General features: G+C 40.8%; 1 protein-coding gene across 1 annotated transcript in view; it reads right to left on the minus strand.

The window, feature by feature from the left end:
• Msn (moesin) overlaps nt 1-27,049 on the minus strand; it is a 75,148-nt gene that overhangs the window by 14,124 nt on the left and 33,975 nt on the right. The window contains exons 2-6 of the mRNA XM_004872247.3: nt 17,094-17,177; nt 4,560-4,655; nt 2,953-3,227; nt 1,536-1,619; nt 773-919 (exon numbers count right to left, since the gene is read on the minus strand). Of these exons, the coding sequence (XP_004872304.1) occupies nt 773-919; nt 1,536-1,619; nt 2,953-3,227; nt 4,560-4,655; nt 17,094-17,177 (686 nt within the window). The remainder of the gene's footprint in view (nt 1-772; nt 920-1,535; nt 1,620-2,952; nt 3,228-4,559; nt 4,656-17,093; nt 17,178-27,049) is intronic.

Consider the following 27,049-nt stretch of genomic DNA (forward strand, 5'->3'; position numbering starts at 1 on the left):
AGCCCTATTTTACTGAGATCCTTCTAAGGTTATAAAAATTAGAGAAGATGATGAATTCCAAGATTCAGAATGTATGTGGAACAATAATCTATAAATCTCCATCCTCATCAAGAGTAGAGCAAGGGGGATGGGGAGATAAGCAAGTAAGATGAGGCCACACAAGAGAATTAATTATAGGCCAAAAGCCACTTAATCATCACATGAGACTTGGCCCTATTTACAAATCCTGACAAGTTAGATTCCAGGCCAGCATTTCTTAAAAAATTATACATATTAATATTAATATATAATAATATTCATAATATTTATAATGTGTCACATTTTAAGTTCTATAGTAGTCACATGAACATGAGTGAAAAAAAAGGTGAAATTAATTACAATAGTTTAATTAACTCAATATACCCAAAATACTATAAATATATAAATCAGTATTTTTAAAATATTGAGGCATTTTATATTTTATTTTGCACATTAAGTCTTCAAAGTCTAGTGTGCAGTTTATGTTTATAGATACCATGTCTCAATTCAAAGTGGCCACATTTTAAGAGTTCACCAACCCCATGTGGCTCATGGACACCATAGTGGACGGTACAAGTCTAGGCGATACAGGATTTATAGGCTTGAGGGAGGTTGTACAACTATCTGGGCCCACCTAAATTAGGTAGAAAAAGAACTGAGGTGAGACTCAAGTGGCATAGTCCTGCTACATGGTGAGTAGTGAGCCCTAAGTATCACAGTGACCCAAATAAACTAACAGAAGTCTGAGTTGTACCTGTCATTCTGCTCATAAATGTTGAGACCTAGGGCATCCACCCCTAGCCACAACTCTGAGCCTTTCTTGTTCTTGATGCTGAAGTAGTTCACACCATACATCTCCAGGTCTTGAGCAATCTTCAGATATTCCAGAACAGCATCCTCTCTAAAACATACAAGGTAAAGAACAGGGTGTCACAGAGCGGAATCTCTGAATCAGACTCACAGAGACAGAAAAGTCTACTTCCTGTGTGCTTTTGACAAGGATCTTGATATCAGAAATGGGAAAAGGGGTAGAAGGTAAGCAGATAATGGAATAGAGCACACGTGATTTTTGTCAAGCAAAATTTGCTGAAAGGAGCCTAAGGTCTGAGGTACTCAAGAGTAATAAGGGTGAGCTAACCCTTGCTGGCCTCTGTATATTAGCATTCATAGACACTATTTTCTCCATATTATTTATTGTAATAGCCTCTTATACATTCTTAGCAGAGCAATGGGTGGTGAGAGCACAATGATATTTGTTCCTCAAGTACCTTACAAATGCTTTGTAATGTTTAAAGAGCTCCCTTTCCTATTTCATTTTTGGGAGGAGATACCTGGTGGCACAAAAAACAGTCTTATACTGCCTCTGGTTTGCTCTCTATCTTTTTGTGCCAGCATCATCTTTGTCTCTCTTTCTCCAACATCCACTAATATCCCCAATCATCTGCTTCTTCTCCCTAGAACCTACACTTTTATTTCTTACAAGGATAGTGGGCCCACAGCTGCTGGGATGGGCTTACCTGAGCATGCCCCGGTGTTCTTCATGCCAGACTTGAATCCGCTCCTCCCACTGGTCCTTGTTGAGTTTGTGCTGCTCCAGGACTCTGGAAAGACAATGCATAGTGTTTAGTTTGAAGTGCAAAGCCCATGTGCAGGAGGGAAGGGAAGTCCATTCAGTTTTCTACAGAAGTTGATCCAAATGTAGAGTCAGCCCACCAAGGTCATACATGAAGTAGATTAAAATCACAGCAGAAGATATTAAATTAGAAATAAGGAATTTCCTAAGAGATAGGAGAGCTATACTCTATAGATGGCTAACAAAGACACTGGGACCACTGGGAACCAGAAAATTCAATAATATCCCACGGTCTCCAAGTACAACAGTGATTTATAAGGAATATGTGCTGATTTGAGGGGCAAAGAGTCAGGATGGGCCCCAGAGAGACAGATACATACTCTTCTAGATTCTCTTGAGACCAGTAGTTTGTAAGAATATTGCCCAGGGATGAGAGGACAGTTTTTGGCTACAGAACAGAGAACTAAGCCCAAACGTCTCTGAGAGAAATTATAGGCTCAAACTCCCAAATCTACTAGATTATAAAAGAGGCTTGCTTTAAACATGCCACTTCAGATATTATGACAATAACTCATAAAGTATTCCAGGGCACAACTAGTATCCCTAATTTCTTCTGATAGATTGTATATATGCCACAGGTCCAGTGGTACCAGGGATCTGAGAATGAGATTTCATTGTTTTCCTAATCCAGAAGTCTATGGAAATAACAATCAGATGCAATAGGAAAAAAAGCTACAGTTAAAAAAATAAGGAGTCAGGGTTTTAGGGATGCCTCTGCCTCAAATGAGCTGTGGGAGATGGGGCAAGTCATGGCAAGTTTCTCTATACCTCCATTTCCCAAAATAAGAAATAAGGATAATGCCTGCCTTATTCATGTTGTGTTGTGATGCTACAACAAAAAATAATGAGTGTTTGAGGGCTTTCAACTTTGAAGATTACAAAATGCAGAAATCACTGTATACTGGTTACTAATACTAAAAGACTGAGCTCTGTGGCTTGTGTATATTTCTTCTCCCCTGTGAACTTCTGAAATAAGAGGTCTAAGTCAGTGAAAGGGATTGAGAAAATGGAACTGGGAAAATTAATCTACCTCTGCTTCTAAATAAGTACCTATCTGTGCGGTAATGAAGTTCTATAATTGGGCAGAGAGAGTGGGGGGAAAGGGGATTTTTATTTTGAGAGCCAGAGAAGCAACAGGGCATGATACATGCAAATAGGTCACTCTAAGCAGTATAACACAGTCTTTAGGCCGACCCTAGTGAAGAGGAACAGACCTGGCAGCCCCTGTGGAACAAGTATTAGTTATCCTTAGGTTGAAGTTCCCTTTGGCAAGGGCAAAAGAGACCAGGGTGCCACCTTACCTTTGGGGCAGCAACTTGTCTCCAGCCAGGTAGCCAGACTTATGCACCTCCTTGTTGAAGTCACCATACTTAGACTGGACAGCATAAGAGGCCAGCAGCACAGCAGTTTCAGGTGGGCAATAAATGTCATCATTGAGAATACCTTCCTTCACTTGCAAAAAGAACAGGCGCTGGGTGATATCCTGGATCAATTCCTCAGATACATCTTCAGGGTAGAATTTGGCCCGGAACTTAAAGAGCAGGGGGCTTTCCTTTCGTACATCCTGTGCAGTCACCTGGGAGCAGCAAGGGGTTATAACCTCTAAAAAATAGGATTTCATGGTGGGGGAGTGACTGTAGGTTGAGGAGAAGATACTGAAAAGTCACTGGTTTGAGTAATCTTACAGAGCTAGGTGGAAATCTTGCTGATAATTCAAAAGATATTACTTTCATTGGAGACCCTTCCCAGTCCCATGTCCATAATCACCTCCTGTTGATCCTTATGTTCAGAAGCCCTCAAGTGACCAATATCTGACAATATAGCCAACTGGACTCAAATTCTGACTGTAAGTGTAAGAAAGCTCTTCTTTCAAGGATCCTCCCACCCCATAAAATAGCAAAGACAAGACTGAAAACTATGATTTGAGGCCCAAGAATTAGCTGGACAAAAACATACATGAGATCATCTCTTAGTGGTTTTTTAGTTTTGTTTCTTAGAGACAGGGTCTCACTATGCAGTCCAAGCCAGCCTTGAACCACCTATGTAGCCCAGATATTGGCCCCAAATTCATAATCCTCCTGCCTCACTTTCCTGAGTGCTAGAACTACAGGGATGTGCCACCATGCCTGACAAAATTAGATCATCATTTAAAGCTTGAAACTGGCTCCTAATGGCTTTGTAGTTGTCCAGCAAAAGGCTCAACTCTTTGAGAAAACAAGACTCTCCCAGCAGAAAGTAGGGTACCTACCTCCTACAGACAATGAGAGAAACAAGCCACAGCATAGTATGGACACCTCCAAGAACAAAGTCAGCCAGTTTGGGATACTGACACGAAGGACTGCCAGGTTCTTGCAGAGATGCTAACTGGAGCAGAGAGCTTGACTGGACTTAAATCATTCCAGTTGTCATCTAATTTAGGTGTCAGATCAAGAAAGAGGGTATGTGGTCAGGCAATAGTAGACTAGTGAGAGAAGGGTAGAGTTAGACTGAGATCTCCCATGATTTTCTCCAGTACAAAAAAAAAGTCTGTGGTTCTCTTTTAACAGATCTTCCATAGCCCTAGAGTTTGAAAACAAGAAAGGGATGCTAATCCCTTCTCAAAGAACTACCAAAAGCTTTGGTCAAAGCAAAAAAGGTCAAAGTTAAAGACAGAGATCCCAGTGGGAAGAAAAAGGTGTCCTCTTTCTTAGATGCAGCCATTCTCACTGTCATAAGTCAAGGTGGAGACAGAGTAAGAGCTTTGCCTTGCATGAGTTCTCTGCCTTTATTCTGATCCAGGTAGCCAACAGACCACTCAATGATACACAGAGCCCTAGGTAACCCAGGTTTGCTAGCTAGCATACATTACCCCCTGAACAAGTTCTGATGGAGGAAGGTACTCGAAACCTGCACAGGAGTAAACACTTACCTTTTTGTTGAGTTTCAGCCAAGTGGAGAAACTCTTGGTGTCCTGGTACTGCAGACCAAAGAACCAAACTTCCCTCAGGCCAATAGTTTTCACCACCTGGAAGAGAAAACAGAAAATCATTACTGGTTGAATATCTACCCTGTGCCAGGCAGATGACACAAAAGTGGAGCCCACCTCACCTCTGTCTTTAAAGGGTTTAAGATGCTCAGATCAGAAAAGAAAAATATATTTGGACAGAGTCAAGAACCAGTGTTAGTACCTCTACATAAAGTACTATTGCTGAGGTAGGGAAATGATCTATTACTTATTAGCAATTCACATACCAAGGATCTTACATCTATTATCTTCTTTAATTTTCATAATAACACTATGATACATAACAATTAAGCCCATTTCACAGATTAATAAAATTTTAGATAACTGAAATTATTTGCCCAACATTCTAGTAATAAGTGGCAGAGTCAGGATTCAAACCAGTCTGTTTAACTCCAAATCCATTCAAGTCCAGTGCACTTTCTACCACCTCCCCCTTCCCTTTGTTATATCATGTAGCTGTCTACTCCCAGAGTAGGTTAAAAACTGAAGGCAGAGATTATTGGGTTAACTCTTGCATTTTATTTTCCTGGGTTACTCTCATATATTGTCCTTTATCTTATGTTTGCCCATTCATTATAAAGGGTGTTACAAAGGACACAAATGAACAATCAGATGGAAGAAATGCAAAGGGTGAGTTATGGGAGGAGTAAAGAGCTTCTATGTCCTCCAGCACATCACCATCCATGGACCTCCACATGTTCATCTATCCAGAAACTGCCCAAACACCATCCTTTGGGTTTCTATGAAGGACTTGTCACGTGGGCATAAATGACTGTATCACTGGCCATAAGTATCCTTATTTTTAGCAACTGGGAATAATGTCTGCAACTTTAAGACTGACTCCCATTTATAATACCCTAAGAAAGAATGTTTGGAAGTATACAACCTGAAGCTCTGTTGTCCCTAGGTGTTGCAATACTTTCTTCCAGTCCTACAAAAAGCCCAGTCATGATTACTCTCACATAGGTTGAGGATGAAAACAAGGTGGATACCTCACCATAGTAGTCTTGGCTAAGCAGTGGGCAAGAAAGAGAAGTCTGCCAGGAAAAGATAGATGGAGACTGTTCTTCAGTTTCTGGCATTAGCATGTTAATGGTCTGGCTATCAACTCAACCCCTACATGCCCACCACCAGAGATGGAGGCAGGAAAGCTGAGCCATATCCTAATGAGGTCAGCCTCACATTAAGCAATCTTCTCTATTTTTTCATTGAGTGGGTGTGGAAGAGGGGTTTACAGTGCAGTGAGTAGGGAATCTAAGAGATATAACAGAGATAGAAGCAAGGAATGGGGCTGGGGATTTAGCTTAGTGGTTCCAGCGCCTGCCACGCAAGCGCAAGGTCCCAAGTTCGATTCCCGTACCCCACCCCCCAAAAAAGAAGCAAGGAACAAATCTCTAGTAATTAGGTCACAAGATTGTTTTGCAAATTGCTAAGAAAAATAACACCATTTCCCATCTACCTCTTGCTGACTTGGGTAATTAGAAATATGTTTTATAAAGACTAATGTGGAGGAGATGGTGAGAAAAGAACAAAAGGCTTTCAGGCCAGCTATGGCAGCATACACCTGTAAGCCTAGTACTTGGGAGGCTGAGGCAGGAGGATCCACAAGAATTCGAGGCCAGCCTGAACTATATAGTGAGACCTTGTCTCAAAGAAAAAAGGCTTTCAGGATTCAAGGGCAGTTGAGTCCCTTACTCTAAGTCAATAGGCAACAGAAACTGTCAGCAAGTTTTAGATGAAGAAATGTGAACTTGTGTTGAAAAATGATACTGGCTTTTTACAGAAAATGGAGGGGATATGTATGGATAGAAAAGACTTTCTACAATAGTATTCCTGTACACCAATAATGAGCTCACAAGAAATAAATTAGGGAAACAATATCATTCATAATAACATCAAGAAAAATTAAATACTTAGGAATTTACTCAACCAAGAAAGTGAAAGACCTCTAAAATGAAAACTATAGTACTCTGAAAAAGGAAATCAAAGAGGACATCAAAAAATGGAAACATATGCCCTGTTCCTGGATAGGCAGAACCAATATTGTCAAGATGGTCATACTTCCAGAACTGATATACAGATTTAACATACTCCCAATCAAAATACCAACAGTATTCCTCACAGAACTAGGGAAAACAATCCCAAAATTGATATGGAACCAGAAGTGACCCAGAGTAGCAAAAGCAATGCTGGGCAATAAGAGCAAACCAAGACATGTCACAGTTCCAAACTTCAAGTTATATTACAAAGCTAGTTAGAAAAACAGCATGAAACTGGCACAAAGACAGATACACAGACAATGGAATGGAAGAGAGGATGCATAAACAACCCCAAGTACATTCAGTCCCTAATCTTTGACAAAGGGGCCAAAAACAGATGTTGGAGGAAAGACAGCCTCTTTAATAAATGGTGCTAGTAAAAATCAAAATGGATCAAAGACCTGAATATTGGAACACAAACAATCTGCTGGAAATTAAAATAGGTAAAACTCTCGAAGACATGGACATAGGAAAAGACTCTCTGAACAGAATCCCAATTGCATAAGAAATAACATCAATAATAAACAAATGGTATCATATCAAATTTAAAATTTTGTGTTCAGCAAAGGAAATAACCAACAGAGTGAAGAGACAATGTACAGAATGGGAAAAAATCTTTTTGCTAGCTATTCCTCAGACACAGGACTAATGTCTAGAATATATAAAGAACACACAAAAAAATTAGACCCCCAAAATAAAAGACTCAATAAAATATGGGCACCTGAAATGATTAGACACTTCTCAGAAGAGGAAGTATAAATGGCCAATAAATACATAAAATAAACATTTTTGGCCATTAGAGAAATGCAAATTGAAACAAGTGAGATTCCATCTTATCCAGAAAGAATGGCTATCATCAAGAAATTATATACTAGTAAAAACAAATGCTGGAGAGGCCACAGGGAAAAAGGAACCCTTCTACATTGCTGGTGGGAATATAAACAAGTATGACCACTATGGACATCAGTGTAGAAATTCCTCAAAAAATTAAAACTAGAAATTCCATCTGACTCAGCTATTACCCTTCTAAGTATCTTCCCAATAAGAGTTAAAAACATCATACTACAGTAATACATGCATGCCCATGTTTATAATAGCACAAATCATAATAGTTAAATTTTGGAAGTGGCCTATATGTCCATCAACAGATTAATGGATAAATAATATGTAGTATTCATAAATAATGCAGTAGTACTCTGCCATAAAAAGATAAATTTGAGTCATATGTAGGAAAATGTATGCACCTTGAGACCATAATGTTTATTAAAATAAATCAGACACGTAAGCATTAATATCACATAGTTTCTCTTATATGAGAAACCTAAAATATAAATAAAGACAAAATAAAAGATGGATATTGGAAAATATGGAGATAGATATTTTGCAACAGTGAAGAGGACCCAGAGATGATGACAGGGAGGAGAGCAGGGAGGGGAAGGAGATGAAAAGAGAATCAAGATGTGTTATGTACATGTACCAACTCCCCACGAGGAATATAATCATTACATACTGCAAACATATACTAATAAAAATGTAAAAAGAAAAGGTTTTAAACATATTCCCACCAGCTTGAACCATCAGTGGTACATGCATGGGACAGTCATGCATTTACCAAAAGTGGTTCAAGCCAGGAAAAACATAACATGTTCAAATCAGAGCTGAATTATGACACTGTTGTGAATGTGTTAAAAGTATCTTTTATCCTAAACCTAAGATTAGGCCCATTAATGGGTTCTACCGATTTTCCACAGGGTTGAAGAATAGGTGTACAGATGCAACTGGTGGGAAGAATCAAGTTCCAGGGAACAATTTAATCCCAAGAGAGAAGGATCAATTGAAGATACTGAAGATAGGATGCACCTTCAGAACTAAGATATTAGGTCATGGAGGAATGGAGCAAACTGGGAACAGAACTGGTAGCAACAGATCAGTTGTAGTTTCAGGAGATCCCAGGACTGAAGGTAAGTAAAACAGACTATACAATCTTGTGGAGATCTCAGGAGTCAGTCTCTTATCTTCTTTCTGTACTATGTTGTCTGTTTTACTAGTAGGATGGGTATGGTGTGATAAGATGAGGCAGATTCATGGGAATCAGGGTATTTCTGGGACCCAGAGTAACTCTGAGAAGTTAAAGTAATACCTCAAGCAATGTCAAAGGAAATATTTCAGGATCAGTGGGAGATTTTTTATATCTCTGAGCAATGCCTGTTCCTTTGTTAACACAGAGAAAACAGAAACATACGTTTTACTTCTTTAGAATTTAGGGACTGCAGAGATAAGCACTATCTTTCAGCCTGTACTGAAGTTCCAAAGTAAGGAAGTGAGAATATAGGGGGTGGGGATATGGACTAAAGTCAGAATTGAGACTGAAAAAGAAAGAACAAAGAACAAGACACATGATCCTTGACCACAGGGTATAAGGAAATCTCCAATTAAGCTCCACAGGATGCCAAGAACCATTTGATCCAGCAAGTCTTGGGTTCATTTCCAATTCCCAAGACTGAAAATGGGGACAAATTTTGCTTGCTTCCAGCGTTGCTTCCAACTGAGACCTCCGCTCTGGAGGTTAGGAGTGGGGGCTTCATTTTCAAGTGAGCGAGCACTGTCTAGCTTCTACTTCAGGAACTACTTCTGTGGATCCAGTAACCAGAGTCCTTATTATTTCACTCTGAAAAATGCTCTATCCCTGAGAAAAAATTCTTTCTTGATTCCCTTTGGCCCCAAACAGCCAGTTCATCCAATCTGAGCCAGTATTTCCTCAAAGCTTCCATGGAAGAAGTCCTTAAGCAGCAGAAAATATGGAATGTATATACCCAGGGGATCTAGAGTGTTTGTGGAGTAGGGATGTAAGATTAGGAAAATCAGTAGATAGCTGCAAGCTAGCCAGAATTTCTTTGAAGCATCAGGTTTAGTCTTAATCATTTGTGCAAATTTTATATCCTATTACTTAAATAGTGAAATTTTTATTATAATAAATAAAATTCATGCTCTAAGATACATACTAAGTCACATTTATCCCAAGTTTTGTGTCCCTCCTAGAATCTGTCAGAACTAGGACTTCAATCTGTAAGATACTGGCTTAAGAAACCTGAAACCGTGTATTCTATTCAGCCCCAGAACACAAATCCCTGTAACAGCTTGTGGAGAGTTAATGAGGTTCAAGCAGCATAAAATGAAAACCTGAAGTCCAATGAGCAGAGGAGATCTGCCTCTGAAAAAATACTTACTGATTAGCAAGAGCTTCTGGGTATAATAAAGAATCCCATTTACCTCTCTTTTGCATGTGCCTAAGCCTAAGGTCTGGGGGAGGGGTCAGTACTAGAGCCCAGAGCCCCTGTCCTTGTATCCTCCATGTATCTATCTGAGTAAACAACCAGTGACATCATCAGGCACTTCAGAAGCCCAGATCAGGATCAGAAAGCAGGGCTGGAACCTCAAGAGAAGAATTGTATAAGAAACTATATGCAAAACTATGTCAATGCCCAAACATCTGAGGCTCACTGAGATACCATTACAGGCTTGGCAGCAGCTGCATCAAACACCTCCCTGAAAATAAATCAATGCACAACTGGAAAGCTACAAGAGGGGATAACATCATCACTGCTTCTGCTATTCCACACTGCCTGTGCTCCAGTGAACATGTGCTATATAGTGGAGAACACACTCAGCTGGAGTTCTGAGTTTTAGGAACAGGCAAAGGAGGTCTCAGAGGACACAGTTGACAACAGGCACCGGGAAAACTGGAAATGCTATCTTTCCTAGTTCAAGCACCAGCTATACCACTTCCTATAGCCATGTGACCTTGAAGAGATCTTTTCCCCTCTCTAAGCCTCAGTGTGTCATCTGTAATATGGGTATACTATTACTGTAATAACAGATGACTACATTTTATAATAAGAGCAGAAGAAAAGAGTTGCTGTCTTCAAATGCAAAGTCCACACATCCTAAGTAATTTATTGAGCCATAAAGGCTTCCCGATTTCATGGCTCCTTCATCTGAATTTCCAGGGCCATGTTCACCTACTTATTAAGAACAATTGATATTAGAATGCCTGCTATGCAGCAGGCACTTTACTTATTTCAGAATTAAATCACAAAATCTCCAGGATTTTAGTGTGATTACCATTTTACTGAGGAAAGTCCCAAGAGTATAAATAAGCCATCTAAAGTCACACAGACAAGTAGTAGGACAAAATTTGAGCCAGGACTGACTCAGAATCCTGTGTTGTATATATCACACCATGCAACCAAAGCCTCAAGGGTGTTTCATTCTTTGTGGGGAGAGAGTTGCATGTGCTTATCTACGCCTCCATAAAGAACTCCAAGTTTCTAAGGGCAGAGAAAGTGGTTATTAGGTCTAGGGATTCTCCTTGAGACACAGTGGACCTTCAGTCAATACTGAATGAGTCAATGAATTGAATAGATGTGCAAAGATTTCACCTTTTTCATAGGGACCAAAGACCTTGAGGGGAACAAGTAGATAGCAATAAACTATAGCTAGAGCAGGAGCCAGGCAGAGGGTTCTTAAAAATGGAACTCAGTGTGGTAACACCACACCCTAATGGGACTTAGATGTAATCCAAGATCAAGCCTTTGAAGAATCTCAGCTTTTATATGTTGGGACAAGTGACAGAATTATCTGTAGCAAGATGTGTTCTCTCTCTTCCCTGGCTGTGAGCACACTCACAAGAAGAAATAGGTAAATGGGAGGAAGAGTAGGCCCCACTTCCCTTTCCCACCGGGTCATGAGCCTCCTCAAACTATAGCTTCCCATTGTTGACAGTTGTCTATCATCCGTGGCAAGAAGGATACTTCCTCTCCAGTCTGCTACCTCTCTGGTGAACATCCAGGTAACTGTTGGGTTCCAGGATGGTCCTAGAGCTTTTGTCAATTCCTTCCAAGGAGTACAGCACCTTCCTTTCGGGACCTGGCTCCACCATGAGGGCCTCCTTAAATGGTAGGTCCCAATTGCCAGGCAGAACAGACTTCCTCCCTTATGCCTCATCAAGTTAGAGAGAAGGCAGTGCTCATACTCTTCAACTACCTATAAACACGGACCTCTGTGGATTTCTGTCCTGATCTGTCTTGGCTTCTAGAGGGCCAGATGCTCAATTCCTTGTTTTGAACTGAAGTCCTTTTCCCTGTAGTTTTTAACCTATAAGGTCCCAGCTCTGCCCCTTCTGACTCCTTCCTTAGACAGAATCTCAGAGGCCCGAAGACAGAAAAGACATCTTTTCTGAGATATCTCCAAGTTAAGAAAAGCCATATTTACCCCAAGCAGTGTAATGCAGTAGGGAATGGGGGAAGCACATTTGCTCAACCAGAGCTGTATTGGAAACTCCATATCAGTACTTACTAACTACATGACCTAGGGTATATTCTGTCACCTCTTAGAGGCAGGGTTATTGTGAGGATTAAAACACCCAGCCATAAGCATTACCTCATCTACTTATTTTATGTGGTGAGTACACTTAAAATCTACTCTCAGCAATTTTCAAGAATACAATATATGGTCATTAACAATAGTCACTATGTTGCACTATAGATCTTTCAAACTTATTACTTTTCTGACTGAAATTTTATATTCTTTGACCAACATCATTTGCATTTAAACAGAGAATACAAAATCTTAATATAATCAAAATATAGTCATTTCAGACTAGTGCTGTAATCATTTGTAAACTAGATGAATTATCAGTATATTACTTTAATTATAGTAAATGTGTATGTTTAAAAGTTCCTCAGACTGGCCAGGCATAGTGGCACACACCTGTGATCCAAGCACTCTGGTTGGCTGAGGCAGGAGGATCACAAGTTCAAGCCTAGCTTGGGCAACTTAGTAACTTAGTCACACATATCCCAATCCCCACCCTAACTGCCCTAGCTCCAAGCAACCATCATTCTATTCTCAGTTCTATGAGATCTACAGTTTTTAGATTCCACAAGAGTGAGATTATATGATATTTGTCTTTCTGTGCCTGGAATATTTCACTTAACATAATGTCCTCAAGGTTTATATATATTGTTGCAAATGGTACATATAGCTGGAAAAAGAAAAAAAAATATATATATATATATATTTGACAAACTGATTTCGTTTCCTTTGGTCATATATCTAGTTAGCTTTATTTAGCCATTCCACAATATGTATATATTTCAAAACACTGCCTTGTACGTGATAAATATATACATTTTTATTTTCCATTTAAAATTAATTTGAAAAAATAAATCACCCTACCAAGGATACTCCATAATAGATAATCAACAAGTGAAGTCTTCTCAGGACAACACTGCTCTTCTGGATGAGAAACGGCGAACTGCCTGGTTTCTTCTCTCTCCTTTCCTCAACCATTACTGAAAGGCTCATGTTTCTCAAGGGCTTTGTTTAAGAAGTGGCAGATTTCAAAACTGGCACACTAATCTGGCCATGGCTCCCTACCACCTGGGCTTTGCTCAGAATCTCACCCACAGTACACAAACCAAACCAACACTAACAAAGAATTACCAGGTACTGTGGCTTTTCAAAGCTAATAAACTTCTTTGTTCAAGTATTTTACTGCCGTAGGCTCTAAATCAAGCCTTCCTCATCCTCTGAAGCTATCCTCCTCCGATGCAAGTAGACAAAGCCCTCAGTGTTGAGGACAGAGGATGGCATCACTTGGTTTGGGAGGAGGAGGAGAATCTGCACTCTGGAAAGGAGTCTAAATAGAGGCCAAAGGAGCCCCAGCCTCTCAGCTGGATCATAAAAACCACTCTGACTGATAATGTCCTCTCTGTTGTCTCTGACCAGAATGATGTGGCTGTTTAAAACAAAGGACTCAACAGTCTGTGCAGTGTAAGGATACCTCCCTTTTGTCTCTGAGACAGTAGACTATCCAAGAAGAGATGTCCCCCAAGTAGTTAGAAACAGTGGAGCCGAGGAGGTCACTTTCTCTATTTAATTTTAAACAGCACCCTAGGGACATTCCTCCTTCCACTGTCCTATGAGAGGTAAAAAAATCACATAACAATAACTTGGGAGATCTCTGATGCTCTAGGTGAGAGCACTTGTACATTGGATCTCCTAGCCTGACCTTCCGTCACCTTCACCATACTCAAACCTCATTAAGGTCTCATAAATATGTACTGTACTACATATCATGCACATAATTAACATCAGAGTGAATTCTGGGATAAGCATGCATTTGAGAGCACCTGAGATGACTCAATACCCTGTCAATCATTACCATTACTGTCAACCACACCTAGAAATTCAGGGGAGGCACCTGGACTGAGGTGCATATCCTTTAAACTCAGAGAGCCTGATTTATCAGGGGATGTTGTGTACTGTGATCTGTGTGCAGTGCTTTTGGTATCCTATTACCCTGGCAACACTTTTCTGTTTGTTCCATATCTTTTGTGAGTACTGACTTGCTCTGAGCACAACTTTCTGTGATCTTCAATAAATGTAGCTGTTTTTCATTTGCCATTTGGATTGTACACTTGAGATTCTTTCTTCATCAAAGAAAGGAGCCTGAATTTTATCTGCTAAGTTCATCATGCGTTAACACCCCTGCCAGCTGCCTTCCCTTCTGTCTCCTGTATGTACCAACAGCTGATCATACTAAAATGAGGCATTTTCCTTCTTTTTACAGAAAAAGGTTTCCCAGAGCCCCAGATTTCTTTCTATCCAATGCCCTTTTGACTTCATCAGGCTACTCCTTTAAAAGCTCTCCAATATGAAATTTGCAGGTAAACAGAGAATACAAAATCTTAATATAATCAAAACAGTCATTTCGGACTAGTGCTGTAATCATTTGTAAACAGGGTAAATATCAGCACATTACTTTAATCATAGTAAATCTGTATGTTTATAAAAGTTCCTCAGACTGGCCAGGCATAGTGGCGCACACCTGTGATCCAAGCACTCTGGTTGGCTGAGGCAGGAGGATCACAAGTTCAAGCCTAGCTTGGGCAACTTAGTAACTTAGTCATACCTTGTCTCAAAAAAAATTTTTTTTAATTTCATCACACTTATTTGTATTTTACAAATTAAACATCAATGATTACCCAGTGCCATTTAAAAATACAAAACAAATTCCAGAGAAGAAAATTCTAGCAAAATCCAAAGTTAAACATTCTAGGGCTCATCCAGCCTATCTCCCAACTCCCAGCTCATGAATGAGACAAGAAGCATCATGATATTGGGAAGGGCGCTATCATTTATTAAACCTGTACTGCATGCTGATAGCTATGCATACCAGTCTTTTCCCTATTTGTATTTTCTTTTTGTCTTTCTTATCTATTTATAATCTATCTTTTTGGATTTCATTCAACCTTACATGCCACTTATAACTAGTTTTTGCGTAGTGGGAAACATACAAATAATACTGCATACTCTTTCATAAATTCACAAAAAGCCTTTAAGGTAGGTATTACTTTTTTCTTTTCCTTTTTTTTTATACATGAAGATACCAACCCAGAGAGGGTCAAGAACTTTTCCTCCAAGGTCTAATGAGGATGTTGTTTTCCCATTGGTAGAGCGGGGTCAGTATTAGTTCCTCCACTCATAAGGCTTTGTGCTGTTCAAATGCTTGTCACAGTACCACCATATAGTAACTCTCATATAAGCAAAAGTTAACTCTCATCTATATTAGCCAGACAACAATTTTCTCACTTGATGTATCAGTGATGGAGATCCAAGCTATTCTTAGATTTCTAGACAGCCTTCCTTCCTCTTACAGAAAGACCTGAATGAAAAACAATTCCCTTTCCCTTCTCCATCTTCCCTTCTCTTTCCTCTCACCCAATGGAATATTCATAGGAACAGAACTAGTCCATTTGAATCCAAGCTACTTCTTCTTCCTTCCCCTCCCTATCAATGGGGAAGTTCTCATTCAGTAGAGACACATAGGGAAGCAAGAGGACCTTGAAAATCCATCAAGATGATAAGTGGCCCCAACCTTTTGAACAATAAATCAAATCTCCACTCAACCAGAGGCTGACTGGGATATAGAATAATGGCCCATGTAATGAAGTCTAAGCCTCTAAAAGCAGAAGCCATATTTTTGCTCATGAAAGTTTGGCCACAGATGGAATATTCCCTTGGCCCCTAGTGAGTCTCTGAATGCCAAAAGATTCTGTAGCCTTCACCTGGCTATTATATTATTATTAGCACATCCCTTTTGAAAATGGCAATTCACAGTGAAGAGACACCTCTTGAGTTAGGGATGGGAATGACCACTCTACCAATGGGGAATAAGCAATTATCTCTATGGCATGCCTGAAGGAGATAAAGTACCCTCCTACTATATACATCATCCCTAGTGTTATCCAAAGCCCTGATAATCCTTTAAAAGAAATGTATGTAGTTTCTTTCTACTGTGAAGCAGAGAGAAAGAAAAAAGAGAAGAGAGAGAGAGAGAAAGGAGGGATGGGAGGGAGAGAGGGAGAGAGGGAGAGAGGGAGAGAGGGAGAGAGGGAGAGAGAGAGAGAGGGAAGGGGACAGAAGGTAGAGAAAGGAGGGAGGAGAGGGGAGGGGAGACAGAAAAGTGACAGAAGGTGTATAGTACATGACAAGAATCCCAGCCAGACACTAGCTGAGTGCAATTAGGTTAACTTCTGAATTTCATATTAAAATGGAGAAGAGATTGCTTACATCTTTCAGGGTTGAAAGGAAGGCTCTGTGTGCTCATGTCTTTAGAGCAGCTGGTATGCAACTGTTATGGCTTGCTTGTGTCTAGATCCCCCCTCCCAGCCTCATGTGGTCATAGGTATGGCTTTTCAATGGTAGCTGGACCTAGAGTGTGTGCTCCTGGGATCAAGAATGTTATGCTAAGATTGATTCATGTTGTGATGCTATGATTAAGGCTGCCCCACTCTGAGTGTGAGAGGGTATCTTGGATAAGATATAAGGTTCAGAAAGGATCACTGCTTATCACTTGCTGCTTTGCTTCCTGCTTGCTACTTTGCTGTTTTGCTGCCTTTTGCCTGCCATGAACTGTTTCTCCTCTGCAATGCCCCTCTGCCAAGCCATCCTGCCTTGGAGCCAGCCAACTAGAGATTGAAACCTCCACAAACTGTGAGCCAAATAAACCTTTCCTCCTTTAACCTTGAGTGTCAGATATTTTATCTCAGCAACAAGAAAAATATAACTAAGACAGCAGTCATATTCCCCTTCTCTCTTCTTTGTTCAGAATCAGTTATAGGTTTAATTAAGGCCACAAAGGCACAGGCTACCAAATTTAAACTTTGTCTCCTTTTTTCTTAAGGCCAGAGTCAGCCTTTGTTTTGACCTATCTTGCAGAATAAAGTAGGAAAAAGAGATTTTCTGACAAGAGGTAGAAGGCATGGATGGTCAGTGTTGTAGGAGCTACTGAGAGAAGAGAAGGTGGCTAAGGAGCAAAGAGTCCCTCCCTTACCTGATCAAACAACTGCTTGCCAGTGGTGTTGGGCTGGATGGCAAACTCCAGCTCTGCATCCATGGTGGTCACACGCACACTGATCTAGGATGAAATCAAAGCAGGCAGGTTAGTCATCTAGCTCTGTGCTTGGCAGAGTCTGGGACAAGTATTCAACTACTGAAGAAGGAAGTTGGATGCAAAGAACTTGAGCAACTTAGATATTGGTGGAATCAAAGGGGGAACTACTGACACAAACAAGCCATATCCCAGCCCCTGCTCTCAATCACTTTGTGGAAGACAAAAGACACAGCCACAGAGCAATACTTACCAAGGGGCAAACAAGAATGCAAATCAGTCTACTAACCAAAAGGAAGAAGATATTAACTATACTTCTTCCATGAAGTCTTTCCCACTTATAACCAACCAGCTCCAGCCCATAACATACTCTTCTTATCTCTTATCTACAGATTGATTATCTATAGCACTGGTAGATAACTGCAGGGACAAGTTAAGGGAAGGATAAAGAATACTGTATCTGGTTCTAAGCCTAGCATTATAGCTAGCTCAAACTACAATCTTAGGTAACTCTTATACCTTTCCTGGGCCTTAGTTTCTCTTGTCTGTGGAAGGGGAAAAATGAAGTGGGACAGTTGGTTAAACTAGGTGATCTCCAAGTATCATTTCAGTGCTGATGTCCATGCCTGTATATACTGCCTTGCATTGTTAAAACTTCTTATATTTATGCCTCGGTGGTCTCCCTAGGCCCACAGAGGAAGGGAGCCTTAGCAGAGATGTGTGGGCAACATAGAGGTGTTATCAAAGTCAAGTCAATAGCAAAACATGGACAAAGAGAGACCCATACCAAAATAACAGGTAGCCACACACATGATTTCACAGACACTAGGAAATGTAGCATTTTATAAATAGATTTCCTAAACTAACTTAATGATAGCTGAAATTTCATTATTAGAGACTTGTTCCTTTGGCTGAATACTTGGTAGTGATGGTAGTAGTAGTGACAATAACAATAAGCACAGCTTTCATGTATCCAGACTCACTACTCACTAGGTACTTCATATGCACTTTCCCATTTAATATTATCAATCACTCTGTGAAGGAGAAAGTATTTTCTAGGATGCTAACATTACTATTTACAACACGATTGAGGGAAAGACTAAATACAGAACTGTCAAAGATGTGAATCTTCCTGCAAGGAGTAAAACATTAAGCCTTATCAGTCTTTGAACTTCTGGGCCTTTCCTGAACACAGGGGTCAGGTAGGAGAGAAGAGGGGGCCTGACAGCCATTCTGCCAGCTACACCATTCTGATGAAGACCAGGCTGAGCCCAGGGAATGACTTGTAAATAAACCTCACAAGGGATCCAGGGAGGAAATCTATTTCAGGATTGACAATGTGACAGGAAAGGCCGTGAAGGTAGGAATAAGTAAGGTAAGAACCCTGTGGGAGTAAGACAAAGTTAGCCACCCTGACTTGGTGATACTCTCGTTTTTCTTGTCAATCCAGAGACTTTTGTAAAAAGGACCCTCATAAAATGTTGGCTATATGAATAGACAAATGAGGAGATACAGGAAACAGACATACATAGCATAGTATACACATAAGAGAGATGAAGACATTTTGCATCTCGACCCTTTTATGCCATGGACACTTCTTGGCAGTCTGAGGAAGCAAATGGACCCCTTCTCAGAATATGTATAAATGTATGAAATAAAGGAAATACAAAGAGAATAATTACATTGAAATAAGATACCAAAATTTAATAATATGTGTTTATTTATTATATTAAGCAATTACCTATGACTGGATCTTACTTATTATTACTACTATAATTTCAAATTTGTATTGAATATAAATAATATTTTTGAAATCTATATTATATTATGACATAAAAATATCTTAGATTTTCATTGGTGACAAAGTCACAGGTACTGCTACTACTGCTGCATTTTTTTTTTTGGCCCACATTCAGACTTGAACATGGAAACGGCCGGGGATTTAGCTCAGTGGTTCTGCCACCTGCCTTGCAAGTGCAAGGTCCCGAGTTCGATCTACGGTACCAAAAAAAAAAAAGAAGTTAGTGAAAACAATCACAGTTGTCCCTCGGTATCCATGTGGGATTGGTTCCAGGACTCCATATATACAGTATCAAACTCTAATGATGCTCAGGTCTCTTGCACAGAATGGTATAGTATTTGCATATAATCTACACACATCCTCCTATATACTTTTAATTGTCTCTAGATGACTTATAATACCTAATAATGCTATGTAAGTAGTTGTTATACTATATTACTAAGGGAATAATGACAAGAAATAAAAGTCTGCACATTTTCAGGGCAGGAGCAATTTTTCCCAAATATTTTTGAACCATAGTTGGTTGAACCTACATATGCAGAACCCAAATATACAGAAAGCCAACTGTATATAATTTTTCCATCCAAGTTCACAGATTCTTCCTATTTCAAATTCTACCCACAGAGCTCATACAGGTCCACCAGTTTCATGTTAAAAGAGCCTTCCATAAATTTATCTCAACTCACCCAATATTAACAGAATACAGTGTGTAAGTAACTATGGTTGGAATAAAACTGTAGAACCATTCCCTGACCACAAGGTACTCATTTAATAACTAGAAACTAAATGCTATAGAAGGAGAGCAGAGAAACTTTTTGTGGAAATTAGGAATCACAACAAAGTATTTGCACTAGTCTCTAATAACAAGGTATATTTTGAAAAAGGGAGACTGTGGAAGTAAGTGGAAGAGTACCCAGATGTTTCAGGTAGAGAAAAACAACACACGTGACGGTCTAAGCCCTAGGAGGAGGCAAGATGAAGACGGCCAATTAGGGAATGAGGTTTTCAGAGTGAAGAGGGCACAGAGACATTGAGAAGGCAACTGGAGGGCCTTGAAGGCTACGCAGAAAGCTGGATCTAATTCCTTCTGGTAGCAGCCAGCATACAGATTCTGAGCAGATGTGGGAGTAGAAACAGAACTGGGCTCTTTAGAAAAAAAATGACTGGAGAAGAACTGAAAAAAGGAGTACAACTCCAGGGAAAAAATTCCATAACCTAGAAGCTCCCTTTAATTCATATTATTGGAAAGAATTTAGGGAAGTAAGCCAGTAGCATTTCTTGTAGATCATGTCAACTGAAGGTCAGGTCAATCTAGCATCTTCAGGGCACTGATCAAGGGGGGAGCCCAGTGCTGGCCCATAGTAGGCACCAAATATTTGTTAAGGAAATGTTTTAAATATATTATTTGGTAAAGAGGGGCCTAGGAATAAGCATGTCAGAGAAGCCAGCACTGGCTATGCTTCCTCCCTCTTAGATATAGTATTAACCTGGAATAAAGGCTTTCCTGAAATCTAGAGGTGTCCAGCTCAAACACAACTAAAACCTGTTTCTCTTGAATTCCTTCTCAGGGTTTCTGTCACTCCACTGTGTCCATGGCTGCTTCTCTGGGGATAGCAGCCTAAGGTTTCCTGAATTCTATTGTGGAGATAGGACAGGTGTTTAAAAAGTAGGGGAAAAAAAAACAAAGGAACTTCCATACTTTCTATCATTTAACTCAAAAGAAAATATGAATCATAAGGACAAGTCCATTGGTTTGTGCCTCCTGTTTTCTGTGTGTGTCATAAGTGTGTAATAACAACTAGGGCCCAAAGTTGATGGGTAGGGTAAGAGGCTTGATCAAAAGTATGCTTGTTCTTAGAAGAATCTGGGATCCAAGTTGTACAAGAGGAGCTGCGGGGCCCAGGTCCACCATCACACAGTGCACACTAGACACTCACCCTTTTGGGCCTGGCCTCTGCTTTCTGAGGAGAAGTCAGTAGTCTCATTTGGGAGGCAAAAATCTGAAAATGAAGCCTCCAAATTCAGCAGAAACTTCCCAGGCAGCCCTTTAGCTTGGCAAGATTAGAAGGGTTGATCTGTGCAATTTGGCATTTCAAGATACACTCCCCACCAGAGAACTGCTAAATCTTTGCCTTAGCCAAGCCTGAGGATCTAGGCTCAGCCTGAAGGCAAAGGCTATGTCATGAAGGGTTTAAGGAACAACAAAGAAATGTCTGGGTGTTGACAGGGGGGAGAGTTGTCATCTTTTCACATACACTTGCCCTCCCACCTCTAGTCCAAAAACAAAGACATTTCTCACACCAAGCTTTTCTCAGAGCATTAACAAACCCATCGTGGTAGTCTACCACCCAAAGCCTTCAAAAAACTGGGATCTTGCTCACATCTTCATTAGGCTAAGACACAAAAGTAATTAAGCTGGATGCTACTCCTCTCTGCCTTAGCAGCAACAGCTGGGGCACTTTGTTCTATGGGCCTGGTCAGCTTTACATAAGGGTTCCTCTCTTTCCCTAGAGCCAGGAGCACCCATGTGAGCAGTAGCCAAGCCACAAAAAAGGAGTCTGGAATTGGTTTGCTCTCACTTGCTCCATATCACTGAACTACATTCTGTAAAAAAAAGTTGGGCAGAGGCAAAGGGGAAAGCAGTGAAAGAGAGAGAATCAAATAATCACAATTAGATTTGCCTACAGCATGTACAGTACCTCCAAGGCAGAAGGAAATGGGCATTACTAGCCTCACTTCATAGATGAAAAAAATGAAGTACACAGAGGAGCTGACAGAAGAATGGAAATGAACACTTACTGAATGAATTCCAACTATGCACCAGCCCTGTCACCCACAGCCTCACTTTTAACATCATTGAAGCCACATTTTCTCAGCTAGCAAGTGGTGGAGGCGGGTCTTCTGGACATTCCTAAAGCTCCTTTCACAATTCCACCCACCTCTCTAGTCATGCAGATTTCACTGCTGACAGCTATTTTGGCCAAGATTCAAATACTTTGGCTAGGAAGCCTGGGTACAACTGGGAAGCACTGCTTGGGAAGGCCCCGTTGCCTTCGTAGGGCAAAACTTGTTAGTCAGTTCAGTTAAGAATGACCTCACCACCCACCTGCCATCTTCCCATTCTTCCCTAGTGCCCACTCCCTCAGACTTTCAGTGGAACTACTAATGTGATGAAGAAGGCAATTTTAATTGGGAGAGGGGAGTCAAAGGAAGGACAAGTTTTACCAGAGTAATCCTAGAACTTCAGTCTCTTCCCTGGACAGATAGCAGTCACCAGTGTCATCCAAACCACCTTCAGCAGCCTGGAGACCAGTCCCTATTATTTACACTCCAGCACCCACCATTGCCAGTTGCTAGGACTAGTGTCATGGCAGGGTAAGGCAGGGCCGAGTCTGTCTTGCTTCTTGGAATGACAGCACCCCTCAAGCAGCTGTTTTACAAAAGGAGGAAAACAAGGGTTGCTTTGAATCTCCAGCCTAGGAGCCACTGTCTTCCTCTCCTTGTCATCGCTGTCCTCCTCCTTCTCCTCCTTCTCTACCACATCCACCATTTACTTCCCCCAAAACTGACTCTTCCCTGTTGACTTGGAACTGGTACCTGGTATAGTTATCTGCTCTGACCTCTTCCTGCTTATTTCTAGACCTTTATCAGAATCAGTAAGACTAGCTGGGGGTGAACCTTTCCTATCCCTGTGCCTTTTGTCAGTAGTTTCTAGAAAGGAGACCCAAACCCAATCCCTTACCTTACTGGATCAGGATTAGTTTTTCAATCACTACAACTGCTCCAGAAGGCTTGTGAGCCAAGTGTCTGCTTTCATAGATTTTGGCCTAGCCCTGCCCTCCTCCAAAAAGCATTTCAACAGAGAGACAAGGACTTATTGGAGATTGAGTGTTACTCTTCCAATTAAGGTACCAGGTTTGGGGCACTAACCCCTCTTAGCAATGAAAACATTACCTTATCACTGTAAGAGGAGAAGTGCTCAGAGCAATGGCCACGTATCCCCTTTCCTCATTATTTTAATCCATTCATCCTAGAATCTCATCTAGCTTCTCCTTTCTGAAATTGTTCTCCAAGACAATAAACAATCTGAAACTGTCAGATCAGAAAAAGACCTCAGAGATCAATTGACTCAAGTCCAGCAATATACAACTAGGGAAACTGAGGTCCAGAGATCAGGAGATACCAACACAGCTGCTAGGTAGTATGAGAGCAGGGATTAGAAATCTGGTTGTTGATCCAATAGCCTTCTTAATAAGCCATAGTGCCACCTTGACTCTTGGAAAACAGAGACTTCACACATACTATTGTGGCTATAAACAAACTATATGGAGGAGTATGGACCTGCTTGGTTCCATAAAAAACTCCAAGCTGACACTGATTGGAAACCTAGCTTTCAACAGAGGGGAGGTCTTTCAGGCTAAGACATTCACCATCCATTCTAGGGAGACTGACTGATTGACTGATTGATTAATGTATTGGCAATTAAACATAGGGCCTTCCACTGAGCTACATCCTCAGCCCTTTTTTATTTTGGGACGTTTTGCTAAGTCACTATATCTTTTATAATGACATGGAAAGAAATAAGCAGAGAATTTGAGGAATGGGTTTGCTTCCAGGCAGCCAAAAACAATAATTTCCATAAAACTTTGAAGGTGCCAAAATAAAAAGGAAGTGGCCCAGTGTTAGTAAATTTTCAAATGAGTGAAGTTGCTCTCTGTGGCCACACCCAACTGAGCTTCACTCTCTGCTTGATCCAGCTTCCTGCCTGCAAGTTTTACAGGAAGTATTTGTAGACTGGAGACAGACCATTTTTGGCTGCCTGAAGATGCCAGCTATGCCTGGAGCACCAGAAGAGGGCTCTGTTCCCTCTGTTCAGAAGCACAGCCCAGCAACCTCTAGCATCACAGCTCTGAAGCACACTGGAGCTTATCTAAGCCCCAGATTGAATTCAGCCCTGTCCTGTGCCCCTGGGTCTTGAAACTGCCCAAGCCAGAATCAGCCAACCATGCTGGGGCAGGAGGAGGCTTCCAGGCCTAATTAAAAATCTCTGTTTTTGCCAAGTGTGGTGTTACACACCTGTAATCCCAGCTCAGGAGGCTGAGGCAAGATGACAAGTATGAAGACTTAGAATGACCCTGTCACAAAATTAACAAACAAAAGAGGGCTGGAGATGTAGCTCAGTGCTCCTGATATTCAACCCCCAGTATCAAACAACAACAACAACAACAACAACAACAACAACAAAAATCGCTCTGTTTTTAATCCCAGGGCTGAGCTAAGGTTGGCTTTTTAACCTATCTTGCACCTAGTTTTAGGACTGGCAGTGAGTGGTAGAGTCCTGGCCTCCAATGCCTGAGGTCCTGGGTTCAATCCCCAGCACTATAAGTGAAAAAAAGAAAACATAGCTTCCTAATCTGTAAAATGGGCCTAATAATATCAATCTCATTACGAGGTCACTGGAAGATCTAACGGAAAATAATAGACACTATTGGGCTAGGGATTTAGGTCAGCGGCACCACGCCTCCCTCAAAAGCACAAGGTCCGGAGTTCGATCCCCAGTACCAGAAAAAAAACATAGACATTTAAGTACTTGGCACATCATAACTAGAATGTGATTATTAACTCCTCCCCTTTCTGCCATTTATTACAAATACCCTTTCTGAAAACCATGATTAAAACAAAAACCTGTGACTATAAAAGATGAAGGGCTGCCCATGGAAACCTCTAAAGAGCCCTTCCACTATAAATGACTTCTTCCCTTTGGGAATAAACTCTAAAATGTAATTAAATTTCTAGTTGGCTTAGATAATATGAAGCCATGTACAACAGTGAGACACACACACATACCTGCATTATTTTAACTGCTTTCTCTCTTGAGGGGGATAGGGATTTCCCCTAAGAAGTAGAGCCCTAAGAAAAAATAAAACACAGCAGAGCACCTACTGTACTTTATCCTTTTCAAAGACTACCTGATCTTTACTTGTTTTGGATTCTGTCTGGCCATTTCTCTAGTCATATTCCCCACCTTTCAACACAACTCACCAAAACTTCCAAATTCCCCCCAGTTAACGTCCCGAAGATTGCAAACTGGGTTGCAAAATGTATTATCAGAATCGCCTGAGGTAATTGTTTTAAAAAATACAAATTTCCTGGCCTCATTCACAAAGATTCTGATTTATTAGTTCAGACCAGTCAGATTTGGGAGCCCCTGGCATAGATTATAGCTTCCTCAACTCAACTAATGAATCTTTCATAAACTAATGCTAAAATGGCTAGAAGGAAGTCTGGTGTGGTGGCACACACTTATGATCCCAGCACTCTGAGAGGCTGAGGCAGGAAAATTGCAAATTTGAGCGCAGCCTGGGGAATTTAGCCACCTAGCTCTTCTCAAAATAAAAAGGCTTGCTTGGGATATAGCTCAATATGAAGGCCCTGGGTTCAATCTCCAGTACTGCCAAAAAAAAAAAAAAGTCTAGAATATCTGACCAAAAAGAAACATAGAAATTAAGAGCAACTACAACATCAGGGCTGTTGGGCAGTGTAAATGGTTCTCCAGGGTGTATACAACCTACACCCACAAAACATTCAACAATGCAATCAGTCATGGTACCACCCCCAAATCCCTCTGCATCTTGGTCTCCTTGTTTGTAAAATAGGGCAAGGATTATACCTACTCCTCCCTACCAGGAATCATCACTAATCACCACCAAAAACACTACTGTGCACTAAAGTAATATCTCTGTAATAAGAGGAACACAGCTTTATGTTCTGAAAACCAAGATCGAGCTGCACTAATAACTGGCCACGAACTCTCAAATCTCACTTGTAAAATGGGCATAATGATGCCAATCTGCTGTGGCATGCAAATGAGAAGTTTCTCAAACTTAACTGATCATAAGAATTATTTGAGGCACCTGTCAAAAGCTCAGATTCCTGGACCCCATCCCAAGCTTACTCTCCAGAGGAGGGACTTGGGTATTCATAGTTCAACAAGTGCCTCAGGTAATTCTTACTGTCTGGCAAGTTTAAAGACAAAGCCTCTGGCACAGATAGTGATGAGATGAGAGCATATAACCAGAAGTCTAGTCCTCCAAAATGCTTTCAGCTCAGAGATCTTCATGACAGGGACCTTGAGGTTGGTACCCAGCAGAGCTTGCTTTGCAGGCATGAAGAGGAAGGGACTTTGCCACTCCAATTAGAAAGCTAAGTGAGCCAAACCTTTGGGCCATTGTCCAGAATGTTCAACCATCTTCCTGTCTAGTTAAGAACCAGACTGAGGGAGGCAACAGCTGGTGTATATACCTCAGCAGCCAAAATATATTGATCAAAATTCACTAAGGCCCCAGTCAAAGCCCCCTTGCGTTCTTGCCTTTCAGTACTAAGGATTGAACCCAGGGCCTTCACACTGAGCTCCATCCGCAGCCCACTTTTTTATTTTTTATGTTGAGACAGGGTTTTACTAAGTCACTAAGTTGCACAGGCTGGACTTGAACTTGTTATCATCCTTCTGCTTCAGGTTTCCAGAGTGCTGGGCTTACACGTATGCACTACCATTCCCAGATAAGCTCTCAGCCTTTTAAACACTGAAGCAACCTCTTTTTTTAAAAGTTATAATAAAAAATTAAAAGAAGTGTTATTACATATATTTATAGTATATAATATATGCTATATTTTATATGTGGCCCAAGTTAATTTCTCGTCACTCAAAAAAATTATATAGGTTAAAAAAAAAAAACAGCAGGCCAGGGCCTGGAATTTAGCTCAGTGGTTCCTCTGCCTGCTTCGCAAGCACAAGGTCCCGAGTTCGACCCCTGGTACCAAAAAAACAAAAACAAAAACAAAAACAAAACCAGTGGGCCATAGGATGGACATACCTCCCCTTTCACCTTCCTGGGAGAACTTTCAGTCAAGGAGCAGACCTTAAATGATGTTCCCAGATGATCTAGGAACTTAAGAGGTGTGGTGAGAGAATGCTTCATTTGCACTTATATGAGCAGGTTGGAGGGGAGAGGATGGGAGTCTAAGATAAGTGTGACTAGCAATGGTGCACTGAGACCAGCTTACACTAGAGATGATCATGCATATCTCTTTCCCAATT

Source organism: Heterocephalus glaber, unplaced genomic scaffold, assembly GCF_053883595.1.
Source record: "Heterocephalus glaber isolate CG9 unplaced genomic scaffold, H.glaber_assembly_v1.0 deba00001790, whole genome shotgun sequence".
NCBI classification, from domain to species: Eukaryota; Metazoa; Chordata; class Mammalia; order Rodentia; family Bathyergidae; genus Heterocephalus; species Heterocephalus glaber.